Here is a 19,529-nt window from a genome sequence, read left to right as displayed (position 1 = left end):
TTTCTAAGACAGTAAATGAATTGGCAATGGCTGAGAGGATTAAGGTGGATATCCTTCTGCCATATTACCTAGCATTTCTGGAACTGCCTTTAATTTGCCAAATGAAGAATCACCTGCTTGAGCCAGAGGAAGTTATTCTTTCAGATCATTAAACACAAAACAGTTCACACAGTTATCAATCCACTAAGCAGAAAGGTTACTTCTTACAGAGGAGCTATTTACAACAGCATTTGGCAAATTATTTTCCAGCATGTTCCTTCTCACCTATGGCTTTTGTGTAATAGTTATAAGCTTCATTGTAATCTTTCTTGGCATAGTAGGCATTTCCTTGTTCCTTGAAAGACTCTGCTTCTCTGAAAAGGAAAGAGAAAGAGAATCATGTTACTACACCCAGGGAATGACCTCTATAATCTCATGGGAGCAATCTTTTGGTCTTGAGTCCCCGGCACATTGAGCTGAAAGTTAATGTGATACTTGAAGGAATTTATAGATTTGTTCAACGGGCTGATGGACCAAAAGGAGGTGCTAATGAAAGAATCTGAGTTTTTCGGATGCTGTATTTTTTGGTCACTTAGATACATTCAAACTAAATCAAGAAAACTCTCTCATGCTGCCTGATCTCCCTTCTCACTATCCCTACCTTTAATCATTCCCTTAGGACAGACACCAGCTTATAGACACTCTCTCACAGAGACGAAATTTTTATATTTATTTCCTTTCTACTGTGTCACAACTTCTGCCTCTTTAGCAAACTGACAAAATCAGTTATAGGTAATTCCTTTCAGGGGTAACTGATTTCTCAATGTGGAATGAGTCATAGCCTTGGAATTTTGATGATTTATTCTTTCCAAAACTGGGCTTATGCATTGGTCACCGGAAGGACAAACAGAGCAAAAGCAGGTGACAAAGATGTGAAAAGCACAGCATATTGGTGTTTAAAAGGGAGGACAGAGCTGAGTGACAGGGGACACCAAGAAGTCGGGTGACGGAGGCATACAGAATATCGGCTGCCAGAGTCACACTCTAAGAAGGACCCGCCTACCGGAAGTCTCTCTGCCTGTCACATCTGTGTGGATGCTTACTGCTCCCTTGACCATCCTTCCAGTACCTTGCATAACCACCCAATGGGTAATATCAAAAATTCTGCCCTAGTCCAAGATCCATTTTTTGAAGCTGTGCCATGAGACAAACTATACTTTCAAAAAGAAACAATGATATATAATGGGGAATTATAATTTTGACCAAAAAACTAAAATCAAATCAGATATGACCAACAATGTCTCAAAGAACAAACTTGTAACCTATATCAGAGATACCCAAAATCACTCTGATGAATCACCCTAATGACCAACCTGAATGACAGTGATAATTCTTTACCAAAATAATTACTGTAACATAACTAAATATCTGGGCATTTCTATTATAAGGAAGAATAACAAAATTTTTTTCCTTTTTCTTTCCTTAACACACGCTAAGAGCCCAGTTCAAGGGCTGCCTGAAGTGAAGATGAAAGTACAATTCTTAACCTTGGTAATGGTACAAGAAGTTTACAGCTTGATTTTGTGCACTATGCCACTGGGGAGATTTGTGATTTTATTTACTCGTGTATTTTAAACTATAAACTGGTAAAGCCACCTTTTATTGAGGCGATCTCCCTTTCCAGTTTTTTCCATCACTGCCCTGGCAAGACCCACTAACATGAAAGGTCTGCTAGCAGAAAGGAGAGGCAAAATGGGGGACTTCCTTGGCAGTCCAGTGGTTAGGATTTGGCGCTTTCACTGCAGGGACCCAGGTTCAATCCCTGGTTGGGGAACTAAGAAAAAAGAAAGAATTCAGAAAAAAAGGAAAATGACCTATAAATGTTGACAAATTTGATCTGTGATGGATTTGAATAATTTTACTATACCAATTGTCACAATGCTGTAAAGAGGCCTTCTGCTATTAAAAGTTTTCAAGGAGGAACCCCCAAGTGCAAGACTTGTAAGACCAAGCACAATCTTTCTACATGGTGAACACCTGTAAATTAAGCCAGGCACTATAAAAATGATGAAGAGCCTATCCTTTAAAAGCAGACATGCCAGGGACTCTCCTGGTGGTCCAGTGGCTAGGACTCTGATCTCTCAGTGCTGGGGACCTGGGTTTGATCCCTGGTTGGGAACTATATCCCACATGCCACAACTAAGGCCCTGTTCAGCCAAATAAATAAAGAAAAATAAATATTAAAGAAAAAACAGCAGACATGCCAAAAGACTGAAGAAAGGACTTCTCCAACACTGGCTGTCAGAAGTTGAGTCAAACCACTATGAAGAAATGGGAGGAGAAAATGAAAAGAGGCATTAGGCCCAAACTGTACTTGAGAAGACCTAGCCTTCTCTTCAGTTAGCCAGTGGCTGCTGCTGCTGCTAAGTTACTTTAGTCGTGTCTGACTCTGTGTGACTCCATAAATGGCAGCCCACCAGGCTCCCCCGTCCCTGGGATTCTCCAGGCAAGAACACTGGGGTGGGTTGCCATTTCCTTCTCCAATGCATGAAAGTGAAAAGTGAAAGTGAAGTCGCTCAGTCGTGTCCAACCCTCAGAGACCCCATGGACTGCAGCCCACCAGGCTCCTCCATCCACGGGATTTTCCAGGCAAGAGTACTGGAGTGGGGTGCCATTGCCTTCTCCGCAGCCAGTGGCTAAGACCACACAAATTCTTGAGGAAAACTAAAGGCAGCTGGGCAATCAGATACATGTTGTGTCAGTGTAGAAAGCCTGTCAGTCAAAGACGGAACAATCTGGAGAGCTACATAGAGGTGCCCTTTCTTTCCTGAAAGAGAAGGAGGCCATAAGTTCAGCACTGGCTTTCTATCCAAGATTCAAAATATGACTTCTGTGGAAAATCAGTAATCATTACTGAGACCAGGTACTTTCCATACATTATCTTACCAGGTGAGTTTCATTATTCCCATGTTTCAAAGGAGGAAATTAAGGCTTAGAGGTTAAAAACTGGCTGGAGGTCAGGGTGTTGACCCACACCTGTCAGATCCCAAAGCTGAGCTGTACCCTATCTACTATACTGAGCTCTCTCTAATACTCTTCTCTACCTACTGCCTGCGACTTTAAAAATTAATCTGTAATGCTAAGACACAAAATAGCCCCAGCGTATAAAATCCAACTCCAGACAGGCAATCTGGATTTAAATGAGTTAAATGACACTCCTAACAATTAGTCACAGAGAGAGCAGGGCTTCTTTCCCTTTAAGATGCATGACCTAGTGAACTGGACTTTGCCTCCCCCAAGAAATGCATTTCATTTTAGTAAATGGTGAGTAGATTCCATTCTAGAGCAAACAAAGCGAGTAATGTAGAGTCAGCCCACAGCAGAAAGAACAAGAAGAATTGTGTTGTGACAAGTTACCATGTTTTTAACCTCACACTGCACAGCATCAGGCCAGAATTAGCTATTCCCACATAACTGCCTCATGAAAAGGACTTATTTTCATAAAAACATGGTTGATTAACAGCTGCCTAAACAATGGGCACTTTAGTGCTTTTAAACTGAATGCTTATTTTTTGCCTCCAGGTCCAACAACCAAAGCGGAGTCCCTCCTTCACTGTGAACTCCCCACCAAATACACGATGAGCTTGTTGACCAATGGGCCTGCCCTGTGAGACCAGCCAAGGAAAGAGTGGATCTTTGGAATCCAGCATGGCAGCAGCAAGAACTGAACAAGGCTGCATCAGGAACAATTCCAGGGTCAGATCCATTCAAGTCCTGCCTGGGAGTCTGAGAAAGGGCTGAAGCTTGTTCAAGTTGCCCTTACAGCCAAGGGACTAAAGGATGAGATGTCAAAGGCATAGGACTGGAAAAGGAGGAGAGCTGGTTAACACTGGAGCTGAGGGCAATCTGGCAGTGGCCTCTGTCACTCCACTCAACTGCCAGCCAATTTGAGAACCAAGTGAGGTTGCATGTACCTAACTAAAACACATCAGTACTAAAAAACAAAGAATTAGGATTAATTGGGTTCACCTGGATCGGGTTAGAAAAGGAACAGATTCAAAAGGGACTACATTAAACTACATATTATCTCTATGGCTGCAAAATAAAATTCAGACTAAACCCTGAAATACAATACCACATCAAAATACAGACTTAGTCACAGCTGACCCGATGTCACGATTAACATCTACACTATATTTCTAGTGCATTTTCAAAATTTCAAAATATTTCCAATGAGGACCCAATATCGTGTGTCTTCCAATAGAGGAAGACCTAGTAAGGCACCCAAGGGGGCTGCACAGGTCTCCTAAATCTTCCAGTCTTACGTTCTCCCCACTAGATCCTGTTAGTGGCAAGGTTTTTTGGGTTAAAACTAATTTATTCAGTTCTACACCCAATCCCTGGATCAACTCCAGGCATAATAAGTGTCACTTCTCTGATTCAATAAGAGATGCTGGGAATGACTACCTCCATCAGCCCAGTCCTTTCACTTTAATAGTCAGCAACAAATTCCTGTGAAAACAGTTACTGAAAGGTTTTCCAAAAACTCTGCTCTCTTTGGATGTATGCTGGGAAGGTGTCCCACAGCAGGATCAGTGCCAAAGGACCAGGCTGCCTTCCCTCCACAGACAAAGGTAAGGAGAAGACACTCCACTCTTGTTCTGCTTTGCTACTTTAAAATATGTTTCTTTACTTTTCAGAAATCACTTCATCAATCAGAAAGCTGCAGCATGAAAACCTGCTCTTCTAACACTACATGTGCACTAAAAATCTGTACATCCTCTGATCATGCGGTTCCATTCTCCAATTTAGCACTCATTCACCACAGGTGCTAATTACACCAACAAACCCTGCCAAGGGAATCATTTGGTATCACACAGGTCTTAGCAGGGCTCAGCATCATGTGATCAAATCAGACAACTTGGGCTTATGATCACCAGCCAACTTTGCACATTTACAACTCAGCTAAATTAAAAACACATTAAAACGCCAAAGCTGAAATATAATGTGTCCCAAGTTAGATGCTCTATAAAAACTTCCATTTTCTCTCTAAATACTTCCATGTTAAACAATACCTTTGCCTTAGGCCAATTAGTCTACCTTCTAGAAACAAAAGAAGTATTTAGAAACTTTACTCAGCTCTCACTTAAGGCAGGATTCACTGGCAAGTATTTTGTTTTTGAAATGTCTCAACATTACTGGGTTCCCTTGGAATTACTTCACAGGTATTTTTGTAATATACCATTTTTAGATATATTTTACCCCAATGCATGAAAAATAAAGACTTCGCTATTCTACATTTGCAACTGAGGCAATACTGATTGATTAGATTTCTGAATGATCAAAGTGAGGGGGTGGTGGGTGAACCACTGTGCTCTTATTTCAAGTATTGGGCTAGAATAGATTTTTTCATAAAGTTCAGCTCTTCCAATAGCCATTAATAACAGTTTAAATCAAAACATATGTAGCAGCTTGAATGAGGTTTTTTTTTTTCCTTTGTGTTTTCCCGATGTATTTTGCTACTTCAGAAGTGGAAGAAAAATCTAGCTTTGCTAAAATTACAACTCGGGACAAAATGATTTCTTGTTAGAGCAAAGGAGTGCTAGGGGCCTGACCTGGAGACTATTTTACTGGCAGGAATAACTTTACAGCAAAAGGCATCTTTCCTTTCTTTACCCTCAGGCTTTTAATAATACTACTTCATACTGTCAATGAGCCAAACATCCTGTATGCATTTGTATCGTGTTTAGTACTTCCAAAATGTCACCCTTACCCTATGATTGCTGCACCCATGTCTTTTAGTCAATCAGATTCACTAGTTGCCCGCTGATCTAGAAATGCCCTCCATCCTTCAGAACTTACAGGATCTTGGCCAGTTCCAGAGTAGAATTCCTCCTTCCTTCCCACAGCATGAGCCTCTTGTCCCAAAGGCATGCCACAGGGGCTGTACCATCTGTACTCTCTCGGGCCTTCATGGAGAGCAAAGTAAAAGGAGCCAGAAGCGTTTCACTCCAACTTACCAAATGCACATTATTCAATTTCTTTCTACTTTAGTCCTCTAACCTAACAATTTAAGTTTCACATGAATAGGTGGAAGTTACATATGACCTGGAACAAATGTCATGGACAGAGGAGCCTGGCGGGCTACAGTCCAAGGGGTCACAAAGAGTTGGACATGACTTAGCAACTAAACAACAACGCGATTTCACAGATAACAGTGTTTGCGAAATGCCAAGTGCTGCGTACTGATTGCAAACAAAGGCCTCATAAAGGTCCAGAGAAAACAGAACCTGGTCTCTATCCAGCTGCTACATGTTGGTAAGGGTGGGCTGCTGCTGCTGCTAAGTCGCTTCAGTCGTGTCCAACTCTGTGTGACCCCATAGACGGCAGCCCACCAGGCTTCCCCATCCCTGGGATTCTCCAGGCAAGAACACTGGACTGGGTTGCCATTTCCTCCTCCAATGCATGTAAGTAAAAAGTGAAAGTGAAGCTGCTCAGTCGTGTCCGACTCTTAGTGACCCCATGGACTGCAGCCTACCAGGCTCCTCCGTCCATGGATTTTCCAGGCAAGAGTATTGGAGTGGGGTGAACAGTGGGCTACCCAGCTTCTTTTCCCCAGCTTCTTTTATGTAGAATAGAAAGCTTCTGCTTTCACTTAAAAGCCCAGTTAAAACATCCACCCTCCCCCAGAAAAGAGAAGGAGATGGAGATGAAGAAAATATACCAGTTCAAACTGTCCTCTGTCTGGACACTTGCAGGAGTCTCAACAGGGGCAGAGCCAGAAGAGACCAAGAGCTGCCAAGGGCAGACAGAGACACGGACTACACAAGGCAACAGCGCTCTCTACTGCTCAAGCAGGGAAGGACACCAGCCAATGCTCCGGAGCAGGCTCTGTGGTCTTCTCCTACTCAGCAGGGAAAAAAAGGAAGCAAGGAAACAGTCAGGCTGGACAGAAATTTCATCACTAAAGGCGGAAGGATATTCTCAAAGAAATGGTGAACTCAACTTTGTTAAATACTTATGCTAGTTCCTTAAATGGGATGTCACAATCTGTGGCATCTACTTAACCTCCATTTACCCCTGGGCACAGGAGACCCAACCGTAAGGCTGTTTCTGAGAAGTAAGCTTGGTAGAAGCTACTCTGAGGACAACAGCCACTGGCTTTTCAGCGTTAGCCAGAAACTTGTTTTCAAAATATCTCCCCGAATCCATCATTTTCTATCCCTTGGTTTCCCATTCTGTGACATCTCCCACTACCCTCATGGGGACACTATCATGCATCAAATATCAAGAACTGGGGAATTCCCTGGTTAGCACTCCACACTTTCACTAGGGAGGGCCTGGGTCTGATCCCCAAACAAGGAACTAGGACCCCTGCGACCCTAGCTGCGCGATGTGGCCAAAAAATCTAGAACTGAGGAACTACAATTAAGAAAAAGGCTGCTTTCCAAGTTGTTTTTCTGTGTGTATGTGTATGTGTGAGAGGGGTGGGGGGAAGTGGAGATGGGAACCATAGTCAGGCATCTACATTGCCAACTGTTATTTTGCTTTCCAAGTTTTCTTGGTTCTTGAGTTCATCAGGTGGTTGATGGTCTCAGAGCAAACTATGCAAGGAAGAATTCTCAGGACAGCAACACCAGTAAGACAAGGTCCTGCTTGTCTCAGACACCCTCCCCAGAAGCCTAATATTAGAATGAGAAGAGACAGTTAACACTTTGCTTATCGGACAATCTGGCCTCCCCACACAAAGTCATATGCCAAATGAACATTAGGTCTCAGAATCAGACTTTGAAAGTCAAATATTCCTGATCATATTACCATTCTCAAAAGTCTCAATCACTTAGACCCCTGCCATGGTGGGCTAAAACACAGAAACTGCTGTTTGGATCTTGCATGGGGAAGGAAAAAAACTGTCAATCCAATAAAATGGACAGACTACTGGAATAACTTGCACGCTGAATCCTGTTCTTACTGCTGAAATTAAGACAGTTTAAAATAATACCTGGAACGACCTCTAAGTAACTTCCACATCACTCAGCACAGGAGAAAGGGGACCAAACATTAAGTGAAGTAAGGGAGAAATGGGCTCTCAGAGGGACTTTGCATCAGACCACAAGGCACCTAGGCAGCCACCGACCATTGTTCTCCAATCTCTTAAAGGCCTAGAGAAAGAAAGCAAAGGCAAGTGCCTAGTAGGCAGATTTTAAAAACTTTAAAACTACTAACTTCAATGACTAAACCAATCCCTGATTGGTTGGAATGTACAATAAGCCTGGGCTTTAAGCCAATCAGAGTTCTGGTCGTTGGGAATGAACTAGACAGTAGAGCAACTGCCACTCACTTGGGCCAACATTTTATTAAAATTGCTCAATTTACCTGGCTTCAGTTAATACGTGGATCTGAATGAAAGCAGCAGAGAATAGAGACATCCTTCCTCCAAACTCTACTTTTGCTCCTGCTATGATTAATTAGCAATTTTGCCACTTGTTAGTATCAGGGTTCACTCAATTATTTGCTGGTATTCAGGATTCTGTATTCCTAGGCTTAGCCCTTCCCTAACCATGACTTATTTGTCCCAGGTCCCATTTCTTCATGGGACACACATGAGTACGCCACACACTCAGAGCACACCAAAACGAAAATGAATGCTGAGAACAGAGTTTCTCTCTGATTGGGACTCAAGGTCAAAGACAATTCCTATTCACCTTGCATGCTTTGTCAAGCTGCCTGCCCTGGAACATCAAGAGAAAGTTTAGGGGGACAAAAGCCTAGGAATCTGAAACAGAGTGGGGAAGAAGGGGGAGAGGCATCCCGGCAAGCTCCACAGTTAAGGCCACAAACTCCAAAACACCCCAAGGAGCTGCACTGAATAGCAACTCCTGGATACGGATCCAGGGTTCAGTACGACCAATAGGCAGAGGGAAATAAAAGGCGAAATTCCAAGAGTTTAGTTTACAATACCGAGGTACTAAGAAAGGGCCTCATAATGACTGTTCTTGCTTTTCTCCGTCAGGAAAACAGATACTGAGATGATCAGCCCAAGGAATCAGGTTAGGATGCCCTGCTCCCAGGTGGCTCAAGTGGTGAAGAATCCGCCTGCCAACACAGGATCACTGGGTCGTGAAGATCCCCTGCAGGAGGAAATGGCAACCCACTCCAATATTCTTGCCTGGAACATCCCATGGACAGAGGAGCCTGGTGGGTTACAGCCCATGGAGCTGCAAAGAGTCCAACACGTCTGAGCGTGCATGTAAGCCCTGCTCCTCAGCCAATGGCTCCTGTAGGGTCTTCCAGTCCTCACTGCCCAGTCATATACCCAAGGGATATGCTGAGACACAAGTGCTGCTTCTCTTGATAAGCAACTTGAAATCCTTCGATTTTACCATAATAAAGACTACCTACAGTGACCAAACTGCTCCCCAATCCAGGAAATGTGAGCTGAGAGCCTGCACTCAAGATAGGCATTCATTCATATATCAGGTAAAACAATCAGCAACTTCTCAGGAAAACCTTAAATTAGCCGAAATATACAACCTCAGAAATTGAGTTCTCTGGGCTTCCCAAGCAGCTTTGTCTGTTCTGGTGGGCAAAGAGAAAGAATAATCCTCATATTCAGAAGCCTGATCTATTTTGGACTGCCAACTCACACACCTTTTATTCTAGCCTCTCAGCTAAGAAGGAAAAAAGAATTTTGTACAGAAGGACAGGCAAAAAAAAATGAAGTCCATTTCTTTCTCTCTAGAGACTCTAAAGCTAAGGAAATAAAACATGCAGCCATTTAAAATGCTACAACCACGAGGTCGAACATCTTGAACGCGCCTCACTCTGCCCCCATGGGACTATATACAATTCAGAAGCAGGCTACCCTTGGGTCACAATACAAGGAAGAACTCCTTGCTGGACTTTACAAAAACAACCCAAGAGACCCATCAACGTTTCTGTCCCCAAGTAAACTGGGACTACGACTGTAACAAGAGACAACACAAACTTGGCCAAATAACTAACCAAGTCAGATAGTAAAAGGCATTTGTAAGAGACATACCTATTCCTGCCCTCTGCTGTGGCTACACAAGAGGACTCCAGTGCGAAACCATATTCCTCCAAAACCTCTAAGTCACCACTCCATTTTCAACATTGGAAATCTACATATAAACAAGGCTTTTTCTTACTAACAGAGTCCAATATTTACCCCCCTAAGGATGTCTTACAAGACACAAAGTGAAACTGTGACAATAAACATTTATATTTTATTATGTTTTAAAAAGATCTATATGTTTAACATACAAGTCTATTTCATAAGGATGCTTTTTTGTTTGTTTGTTTTTTTCTTGCTGCTGCTGCTGCTAAGTTGCTTCAGTCGTGTCTGACTCTGTGAGACCCCAGAGACGGCAGCCCACCAGGCTCCCCCATCCCTGGGATTCCCCAGGCAAGAACACTGGAGTGGGTTGCCATTTCCTTCTCCAATGCACGAAAGTGAAAAGTGAAAGTGAAAAGTGAAAGTGAAAGTGAAGTTGCTCCGTCGTGTCCAACCCTCAGCGACCCCATGGACTGCAGCCTACCAGGCTCTTCTGTCCATGGGATTTTCCAGGCTACTGGAGTGGGGTGCCATTGCCTTTTTTGTCTTAGTGGTAGCTAAAACAACCATGTATTTTACACTCAATGAAATCTTGAACTCCATGAAATACGGTAATTAATGTAAGTTAACACCTTTCCTTATTCTGTTAACTGCCTGCAAATATCATGTTTTTGTGTGTATGATGGCGGTCCCCAGGTGGTGCAGTGGTAAAGAATCTGCCTGCCAAGGCAGGAGATGCAGGTTTGATCCCTGGTTCAGGAAGATTGCCTGGAGGAGGAAATGGCAACCCACTCCAGTATTCTTGCCTGGAAAATTCCATGGACAGAGGAGCCTGGTGGGCTATAGTCTGTGGGGTCAGACTGAGCAGGCAGGTGCTATCACCTGGTCACATTACAGCAGCACCTGTTTTACCTTTTCTTATGATAAAATATCGGAGAAGGCAATGGCACCCCCCTCCAGTACTCTTGCCTGGAAAATCCCATGGACAGAGGAGCCTGGTAGGCTGCAGTCCATGGGGTCGCTGAGGGTCGGACACGACGGAGCGACTTCACTTTCACTTTTCACTTTCGCTTTTCACTTTCGTGCATTGGAGAAGGAAATGGCAACCCGCTCCAGTGTTCTTGCCTGGGGAATCCCAGGGACGGCAGAGCCTGGTGGGCTGCTGTCTATGGGGTCGCACAGAGTCAGACACGACTGAAGCGACTTAGCAGCATGATGGAATATCCTCTAAGACTGAAATTTTTTTTAAGGAAAAAGATTTGGTTTACATAGGGGCTTTGACGTGAAACTCAAATTAGGGACAGTGCCTACATCAGAAATTTATACTGAATTCACTTTAAATTACATACAGCCCATCCCAGGGACCTACTAACCTGCAAACTACATTTTGTCAAGGTTCTCAGCTCCCAACAAGTCAGGAACTTGAGACAACTGGTTGCAGTAACCACCTTTAAGCTAGTTAACTATTCATTCTGCCTCCTTGAGTACTTCCTATGTTTCAAATCTGGATAGTTAAAAAGAAAAAAAAAAAATCTCGGAATCCTGATTTTAGATCTCATGAACTAACCACCACCTCAAACCACCCAGACTGAAGCCAGAATGGCCTTGGTATAAAGATACGAAATATGTGGGAAAGAGACTGTGGAACTGTAGTCAATTAACTCGCGGTTGATAAAGACAGAGCTCCAAACTTCCAGAAGCTTTTTGTTAATTCTGCTCCATATTCAGGACAAGTATGACTACCCACAACTGTGTTCCAGCCCCACTTCCAATAACCTGCCTTAGCTGTAGCCAAAATCCAGAGTGTTCTCGAAAACCACTCACTCAGCAGCTCCCTAGGCTGGTCCGGACTGGCAATCTCGAGCCACTGCGGCTGCCCAGCAGCGCCAACAGCCCAAGCAGCTGCCCTCCTCCTTGCTGCTTAACTTAAAAAACAGCCGTGGGAAGAATGAGGATCTTTGGAAGGGTGGAGGGAGAGGGTTTGACGCGTACAGCATGAGACAAAACCCCTCACCCTTCTTTCTCTATCACCTTCCACTTCTGGGGTAACCGAAGTGCCACCAGGTCAATCATGGAGACACACACAGTCACCTCGGGCCCAACTAGTGCTCGCTGGGCTACGATTACGAAGGAAAGGGGTGAGGACAGCCAAAGCTCTGGAGATGCAAAGGGCTGATAGACAACAAGGTACAGAAATTAACAAGAGAAGGAGGGGGTCGGGGGCGGTGTAAGAAGGAATCATGATTGCGGTGCCGCCTCCTCCACCCCGCAAAAGACCTCCAAGATCCCCTCAGAGACCTGGCCTCTACAACGAGAACGACCTTCCTCTCTGCTTAGGGTACAAGGCCATACCTCAGCTCCTCAGCAAGGCGGAAGCGGGAGAGGAGGGCAAACCTCCAAGAGCGCCCCTTCAGGGGGTCCATCCGGACTCAATCTCAGATTGCGGGGGGGGGGGGGGTTCCTCGGAGGGCGGGGCATCGCCTCTACAGGGGTTGCACCACAGCAAGGACGGGGTTCCCGGAGCCATGGAGCTGAAGCTCGCCTCTTCCCCTACCCTGCCACCCAGTTACCTCTTCGCCTCCTCGTCGTCTAGCAGCTCTGGCTCGGTCGCCGCCATTACCACATCGCACTCAGCGGCAGCCGCCATCTTACCGCCGGGACCAAAGAGCCGGGTGGGAGGTCGGCGGTGAAGAGCACTTCCGGTCGGAGCATCGAGCAGCTCACCGGCGCTGCGCCCAGAGGGGCTCCCTCGGGCGGGTCTACCAGCGAGAGGCTCCGCTTCGGGCCAGAGCGGCCTCCCGCCCCCGGAGGTCCAGGGTGGTCTCCGCGCCGGGGCGGGGGGCCAGGGACGGTTCCTGTGCGTAGGGGGCGCCACTTTACCCGTGGGGGCCGAAGAGGGTATAGGAGGGTGTCGCCTCTCTAGGCTTCGGCTTTCCTCAGTATTCCGAGAGCTTCGTTGCCATAACAACTTCCAATCCTAGAGCGTCTCCGGTGATGCTCCGGGAGTCTGAGTTGGGTACGGACGCGGTGACCCAGAACCCTGGAGATAAAGAGGCCCCCCTACTAATACCTTCCCGACCTTTGAGTATGTCCACAGCCGCCTCCTGCGAAAGGCAAGAAGAGACACTTTGAATCCAGTTTTCCTAGTGTTCATCGGCCCCTGGAAGCCCTGCCCAACCAAGCCTGGGGAACGCAGGGCGTCTTCGCACCGCGCCTTTCATCCCCTCTGGACCTCCAAGTACCAACTGGTTCATCACCCTAATGACGCTGACCCTTTTATGAGGCTGCTTTCATGTCAGCCGCCTGGGAGTGCCATCTCAGCATTAAGCCTAGGGAGGGTGACACAGAGCCCCAGACCCTGCCCTGGAGTTTATAAGGCAGCTCGCAGGGTGAGGTCCCTGTTCCACAGTGTCCCCAATGCTCCCAACCCTCATATAAACTCCCTGCTCAGCACGCTTGTTTTGCCGAATGCAATCTGGATTGGGAACTCAGACAGGGCAAGGACACAGCTTAATTTTCGTAGCCCTTCACCCAGACCAATAATTTTTGTGGACCTGACTTAAATTGGGGTTTGAGAGTCCCTTGGACTGCAAGGAGAGCCAACCAGTCCATTCTAAAGGAGATCAGCCCTGGGTGTTCTTTGGAAGGAATGATGCTAAAGCTGAAACTCCAGTACTTTGGCCACCTCATGCGAAGACTTGACTCATTGGAAAAGACTCTGATGCTGGGAGGGATTGGGGGCAGGAGGAGAAGGGGACGACAGAGGATGAGATGGCTGGATGGCATCTCCGACTCGATGGACTTGAGTTTGAGTGAACTCCGGGAGTTGGTGATGGACAGGGAGGCCTGGCGTGCTGTGATTCATGGGGTCGCAAAGAGTCGGACACGACTGAGCGACTGAACTGAACTGAACTGAACTGATGTTAAACTGAGGGGGCCGGGGGAGGTTGAGGTTAAAGTATTAAAGTTAACGGTTACCAAAGAAGGGGTCAAGGGAATTTAAGAAGAGTTTATCCCCTTCTCCAGTAAAAGTCACTGCTATTGTCCATGAGCTGCTTGCACAGTCCCTGCTTACCACTGTGCTGAGGGAGCTGAAACCACGCCTGTCACTGGGTAGTGGAGGATGGGAGAGGCTCCACCAGGGTTGGAAGAGACACGTCATTCTTCCAGCCAGTCATTCAACAACTCTCTCCAAAGCTAGGTTGGGAAGGCACAGACTTGGGCCCGGCTTGCCAATGGCTCATGGTCTACGGTCTAATGCAGGAGGCCCACCTGTCCTTAACCACGTTCCTACTTTGTGTTCTCTGAATCTTAAACTCTCAATTTAGAGAATGGATACATGCATATGTATGGCGGTGTCACTTTGCTGTGTACCTGAGACTATCACAACATTTGTCAATTGACTATCAGTTCAGTTCAGTCGCTCAGTCGTGTCTGACTCTCCGTGACCCCATGAATCACAGCACGCCAGGCCTCCCTGTCCATCACCAACTCCCGGAGTTCACTCAAACTCACGTCCATCAAGTCGGTGATGCCATCCAGCCATCTCATCCTCTGTCGTCCCCTTCTCCTCCTGCCCCCAATCCCTCCCAGCATCAGAGTCTTTTCCAATGAGTCAACTCTTCGCATGAAGTGGCCAAAGTATTGACTATACTCCAATATTAAAAAAAAAAAACCCTCCCAATTTATCACCAAGTCTTGTTAATTCTCTCATCAAATGTCTCTCAAATCTACCTCCTTTACACCCCAATTCAGATTCTTACCATTTTTTGGAAATCTTGGAATACTACCCTACTCTCCTAACTAATCCCAAGTCTCACCTCTCTCCAGTCTTCACTCTTTACCAGAGTGACCTGCTTAAAAGCAAAAACTGATCATGTCACTTCACTGGCATAAATCCTATCAATGGCTTTCCACTGCTGTTAGGATAGAGTTTGAACTCTTTGGCCAAACACACAGGTCTTAGACTGTTTGACTCCTTTCTACTATCAATACTGAACCCAAATATGTGTAGTTCCAGTAAATGCCATGGATGTTGCCACATTTTCTTCACCCTATCCTTCCACCCCCTTCAAACCTCAGCACAGACCTGACCACCTCCAGGAAGGTTCCATGGATAACGTTATGCCTGCTGTCCCCAAGTTAAACACCCCTTTGGCTGTGCTCCCACAGCACCTCTGTAATAGATCTTACATGCTAGACTGTAATTGGGTTAGATGTCTAGAGGGTGACATTCTAATGGGCCGCAACCAGGTCTAATTCACCAGCCTTTTCTCAGCACATAGTCCTCCTGTAAGTGGCACAGAGTATGCGCTCAGAAGACATTGGATGAATAAACGACTGGATAAACGAAGTGTTACTCTAATAGCCTTTAGAAAAAGAACATTAGGGCATCTGAGACACCAGAACAGCACCCGGCGCGTCCCGCCAGCGTATACCCTGTGCCCTGGCGACCACCTAAGCCGAGGCTCAGGCCGTCATCTCCCCGCCGGCCTCTGAGGGCGCTGTGTTGCCGGCGACCGCTCTCCGCCGCCGGAATTGGTCTTGCCGGATGGAAGCGGCGGGGGCGGGACCAGCCGGAGCCTGGATCGACGCAGAGGAAGATCCGAGTGTTTGCCGCGGTGCTGCCCCACCCCTGGTCCCCGGGAGCCTGGGGGGCCCCGGCTGTGCTGCTGCGAGGGCCCTAGGAGGTACGGAACTGGGAGGCCGGGGTCGACCACGGCTTTTGAGACGCTTTAGGTGGCAGGATTCTGATTCTCTCTGAGACCCCCCTGGTGGGGAGAGTGTGCAGGAGGCTCGTGTGACAGTCTCTCTTGGGGTACCCCTTAATTGTGGGGCTCGCGGGAAGGGGCGATCTGTACTGGGAGTTACCTCTGGAGAAGTTTCTGTGTGAGAACCCTTTGGGAAGTTATCTCTGCCTCTCCTCTCTGGGGAAATCTTTGTCTAGGACTTCTGGGAAACCCCTGTTTGAGGTGCCTTGAGATCTCTTGGAGTGTCTTGAGATTTCTATGTCTAAGCCTTATCTGGGTGTATCCAAGGGCAGCAAAATCTTTCTCCTTTCCAAAGTATTGTTTTCTTAGATTCCTTCCCTCCTTTGTTTCTTGTCTGATGTTCTTCGTCCTAGCCATGGCCTTGACTGGGAATTAGAGGGAACGAATTGTCCAGATAAGCCTTTCTGAAAAGCAGAATGTTCTTAATTGTTCACTCCCCAGGAAGACTGATGTAAGATAGATCCACACAAAATACTATCTCTGGTTATTTCTTTACGGGATCATGGTTAAAGAGAGGGAGCTGAGCCAGAGCTCCCTTCAGCAACTGGTCTTGTACATCCTGTACGTTCTGTGCACAGAAAAGATGCTGGATAGTGGTTCCTTTAAGCCAGCTACTCTTCCCGCTTTGTGGCAGCATTTACTGAGGACTTGCTCTGTGCCACTTACTGACCACGTCCTGGGGATAAGATGAGTACAGTACAGCTCACTGTCCAGTAGCAGACATATACACGTCAGAAACACTATAGCGGACACAGTACACCCTGCCGAGGGTAGTGGACAGTGCCGACTCCTCAAGGCTGTGCGTTCGGTTCAGAACTTGGGCCCTCAATTCAGGGAAGGCCCTGTGTTTTAATCCTGCCTCACCCAGTGTGCTTCCATTCTTCAGGGTTGAAAGCTAAGCATGGGGAAGAGCTGCAAGGTGGTCGTGTGTGGCCAGGCTTCTGTGGGCAAGACTTCAATCCTGGAGCAGCTTCTGTACGGAAACCACGTAGTGGGTGAGTCGCTGGGGGTGGGCTGTGGTGGAGGAAGTGGAAGTACGAAGAGAAGATTTGATCACAATACCAAGAGGCTAAAAGTTGCTCCTAGTGATGCTCCCAGGATCTGAAAGATCCCAACCCTGCCCCACAGAAGCAACCTGGAAAGAGGAAACCCAATAACCAGAGAAGGATAGGAAGGGAAAGCTTGCAAGTCACGCTGTGCTTAGTGTGGTATCAGCATAAGATTGACTCTGTTCCCCAAATCATTCCAATCCAGCCAAATTTGAAGTCTGACCCCGATCCTCAGCCCTGACATTCCTTTCTCCCCCTATCTGGTTGGCTTGTTAGGATACACTCAGTCACGCAGGTTCCCAATCTCTTTTCTCCCTAGAAACAAGGTGGTGGTTGTTTTCTTAATCTGTGCTGAGTCTTCGTTGCTACACGGGTTTTCTCTAGTTGTGGCAAAGGCAAGAGAGGGCTACTCTGTAGTTGCAGTGCAGGGGCTTGTCATTGCAGTGGCTTCTCTTGTCATAGAGCACAGGTGCCAGGGCACGTGGGATTCAGAAGTTGTGGTTCCCGGGCTCTAGAGCACAGACTCAGTAATTGTGGCGCAGGGGCATAGTTGCTCCAAGGCACGTGGGCTCTTCCCAGATCAGGGATTGAACTCAAATCTTCTGCATCAGCAGGTGGATTCTTGACCACTGAGCCACCAAGGAAGCCCAGAAACAAGTTTTTCCTCCTCCTTTTGTCCCAGGTTCTGAGATGATCGAGACGCAGGAGGACATCTACGTGGGCTCCATTGAGACTGACCGGGGGGTCCGGGAGCAGGTGCGTTTCTACGACACCCGGGGGCTCCGAGACGGGGCCGAGTTGCCCCGGCACTGCTTCTCTTGCACTGACGGCTATGTCCTGGTCTACAGCACGGACAGCCGGGAGTCCTTTCAGCGCGTGGAGCTGCTCAAGAAGGAGATTGACAAATCCAAGGACAAGAAGGAGGTGTGTGGCGGAACCCCGGTGGTGAGAGACAGTGGGCCCTGGGCTGGCTTTGGGAGGCCCGGAACGGCTCTGTTTTTCACTCATTTGCCAGGAGCTGGGTTTGAAACTGGAGGGCGGGGATGGCAACCACTGCCGGGTGTTTTCACCACTAGAGGTGCCCACATGTTGAGACAGCTCAGCCAGAGAGGCTACTCGAGTTTAGGAGATCCCTGACCTAACACACATGATGTCCTCACTAGGCTTTTTTAATAGTGGTTGTGTGCTCAGCTGTGAAAGCCCTTTTGTTCTCAATCAGGCATGCTGGGAGTGCTTCCTCACCAGTTAACTTAGCCAGCACTAACTCCCAGTAGTGATCAGGCATTGCTTGTAACAGAACCCCTGGAGGGGGTACCAGATGGAGGCCCCGCCCACAGTTTCTAATGTAGGAAGAAATGAGACCTCAGCTGTTGAGACTTATTCCCCTGCCCTAGGACTCTGAGGTGGAAGTGGTTGGTTTTTCCTCTCCTTCCTCTGTTCAAGTTCTGGCTTCCATCTGTACCCGCTCTGGGAGTTCCATGACAAGCCCGAGGCGGTCACTGGCCCTCAGCCCGGCCCCCAAGGTCCATGCTGCAGCCACAGGCCTCTCCTGTGTTCCTCTTCCACAGGTCACCATTGTGGTCCTTGGCAACAAGTGTGACCTGCAGGAGCAGCGGCGTGTAGACCCGGACGTGGCTCAGCACTGGGCCAAGTCGGAGAAGGTGAAGCTGTGGGAGGTGTCAGTGGCTGACCGCCGTTCACTGCTGGAGCCCTTCGTCTACCTGGCCAGCAAGATGACCCAGCCCCAGAGCAAGTCTGCCTTCCCCCTAAGCCGCAAGAACAAGGGCAGCGGCTCCTTGGATGGCTGATGTGGTGCCTTCCCAGCCCTGGAAGTTGGGTTGGGGGAAAAGGGGGGTTTAGGTGAGCTTTGCTTCCCAGTTAAGGTGGGGAGCTCACCACTAGGCCAGGCAGCTGGGCTGTCTGAGGCTCAGGTCGCTCTTGCTCCCTCCCAGCTCTGGGAATTGCTGACAGTCTAGGTTAGCACCGCCAGCGCCGCCAGCCCCCAGCATATCTGCCCTGCGGTGACTGGGGTGGTTGTGGGTCACTGTCCCTTTCGCCTGCCAGGAGAGGAAGCAGAGCTCTGTGCAGAAGTCCCGCATCTAGGGTCTGCTTCCTATCACGGGGACCTCCCGCTTCCTGGTTTCCTGCCAGTGTCTATTCTCTCTCTCTTACGTGTACACACCCCCTCTTCAGGAGGCCTCTGCATACACGCACCCACACACACCCACCCATACACACACACACACACACAGCATCAGCCTGGACTCTAGAGAAAGGGTGTCCACGTATCTGTGTAGATGTGCACGTGTGTGTGCTGGTGTTTGGGTCACACACACACACACACTTATGGCACCAGCCTGGACTCTAGAGTAAGGGCGTCCCCGTATCTGTGTGTAGATGTGCACGTGTGTGTGCTGGTGTTTGGGACACACACACACACTTAGGCACCAGCCTGGACTCTAGAGAAAGGACGTCCCCGTATCTGTGTGTAGATGTGCACGTGTGTGTGCTGGTGTTTGGGACACACACACACACACACACACTTATGGCACCAGCCTGGACTCTAGAGAAAGGGCGTCCCCGTATCTGTGTGTAGATGTGCACGTGTGCATGCTGGTGTTTGGGACACACACACACATCGTCTCTCTCATGGCA

At 47.6% G+C, this 19,529-nt stretch overlaps 2 protein-coding genes across 3 annotated transcripts in view; one reads left to right on the top strand and one right to left on the bottom strand.

Moving 5' to 3' along the window:
* DNAJC7 (DnaJ heat shock protein family (Hsp40) member C7) overlaps positions 1-12,930 on the bottom strand; it is a 28,285-nt gene extending 15,355 nt beyond the window's left edge. The window contains exons 1-2 of one of the 2 annotated variants that reach the window (XR_005721806.1): positions 12,625-12,930; positions 265-353 (exon numbers count right to left, since the gene is read on the bottom strand). Coding sequence is in view for 1 of the 2 variants with exons in the window: in XM_040245298.1 (XP_040101232.1) it covers positions 265-353; positions 12,625-12,701 (166 nt within the window). In the remaining variant the exon portion in view is untranslated. The remainder of the gene's footprint in view (positions 1-264; positions 354-12,624) is intronic. The other variant, XM_040245298.1, reaches the window with a different exon arrangement.
* A 2,697-nt stretch (positions 12,931-15,627) lies between these two features.
* NKIRAS2 (NFKB inhibitor interacting Ras like 2) lies at positions 15,628-19,302 on the top strand. The gene is made up of 4 exons (XM_040245353.1): positions 15,628-15,744; positions 16,712-16,820; positions 17,557-17,798; positions 18,443-19,302. Exons 2-4 carry the CDS (start codon positions 16,727-16,729, stop codon positions 18,680-18,682), a joined length of 576 nt encoding a protein of 191 aa, XP_040101287.1. The 5' UTR covers positions 15,628-15,744; positions 16,712-16,726; the 3' UTR covers positions 18,683-19,302.
* The last annotated feature ends 227 nt before the right edge of the window (positions 19,303-19,529 follow it).

Source organism: Oryx dammah, unplaced genomic scaffold (assembly GCF_014754425.2).
Source record: "Oryx dammah isolate SB20612 unplaced genomic scaffold, SCBI_Odam_1.1 HiC_scaffold_8, whole genome shotgun sequence".
NCBI classification, from domain to species: Eukaryota; Metazoa; Chordata; class Mammalia; order Artiodactyla; family Bovidae; genus Oryx; species Oryx dammah.
The sequence above is the reverse complement of the archived record's forward strand: the minus strand, read 5'-3'. Positions and strand labels throughout refer to the sequence as shown.

Coding starts and splice junctions, on each gene's coding strand:
- NKIRAS2 (XM_040245353.1), top strand. CDS start 16,727: ATGGGGAAGAGCTGCAAGGTGGTCGTGTGTGGCCAGGCTTCTGTGGGC. Junction 16,821..17,556: donor GTACGGAAACCACGTAGTGG/GTGAGTCGCTGG, acceptor CTTTTGTCCCAG/GTTCTGAGATGATCGAGACG. Junction 17,799..18,442: donor AATCCAAGGACAAGAAGGAG/GTGTGTGGCGGA, acceptor CCTCTTCCACAG/GTCACCATTGTGGTCCTTGG.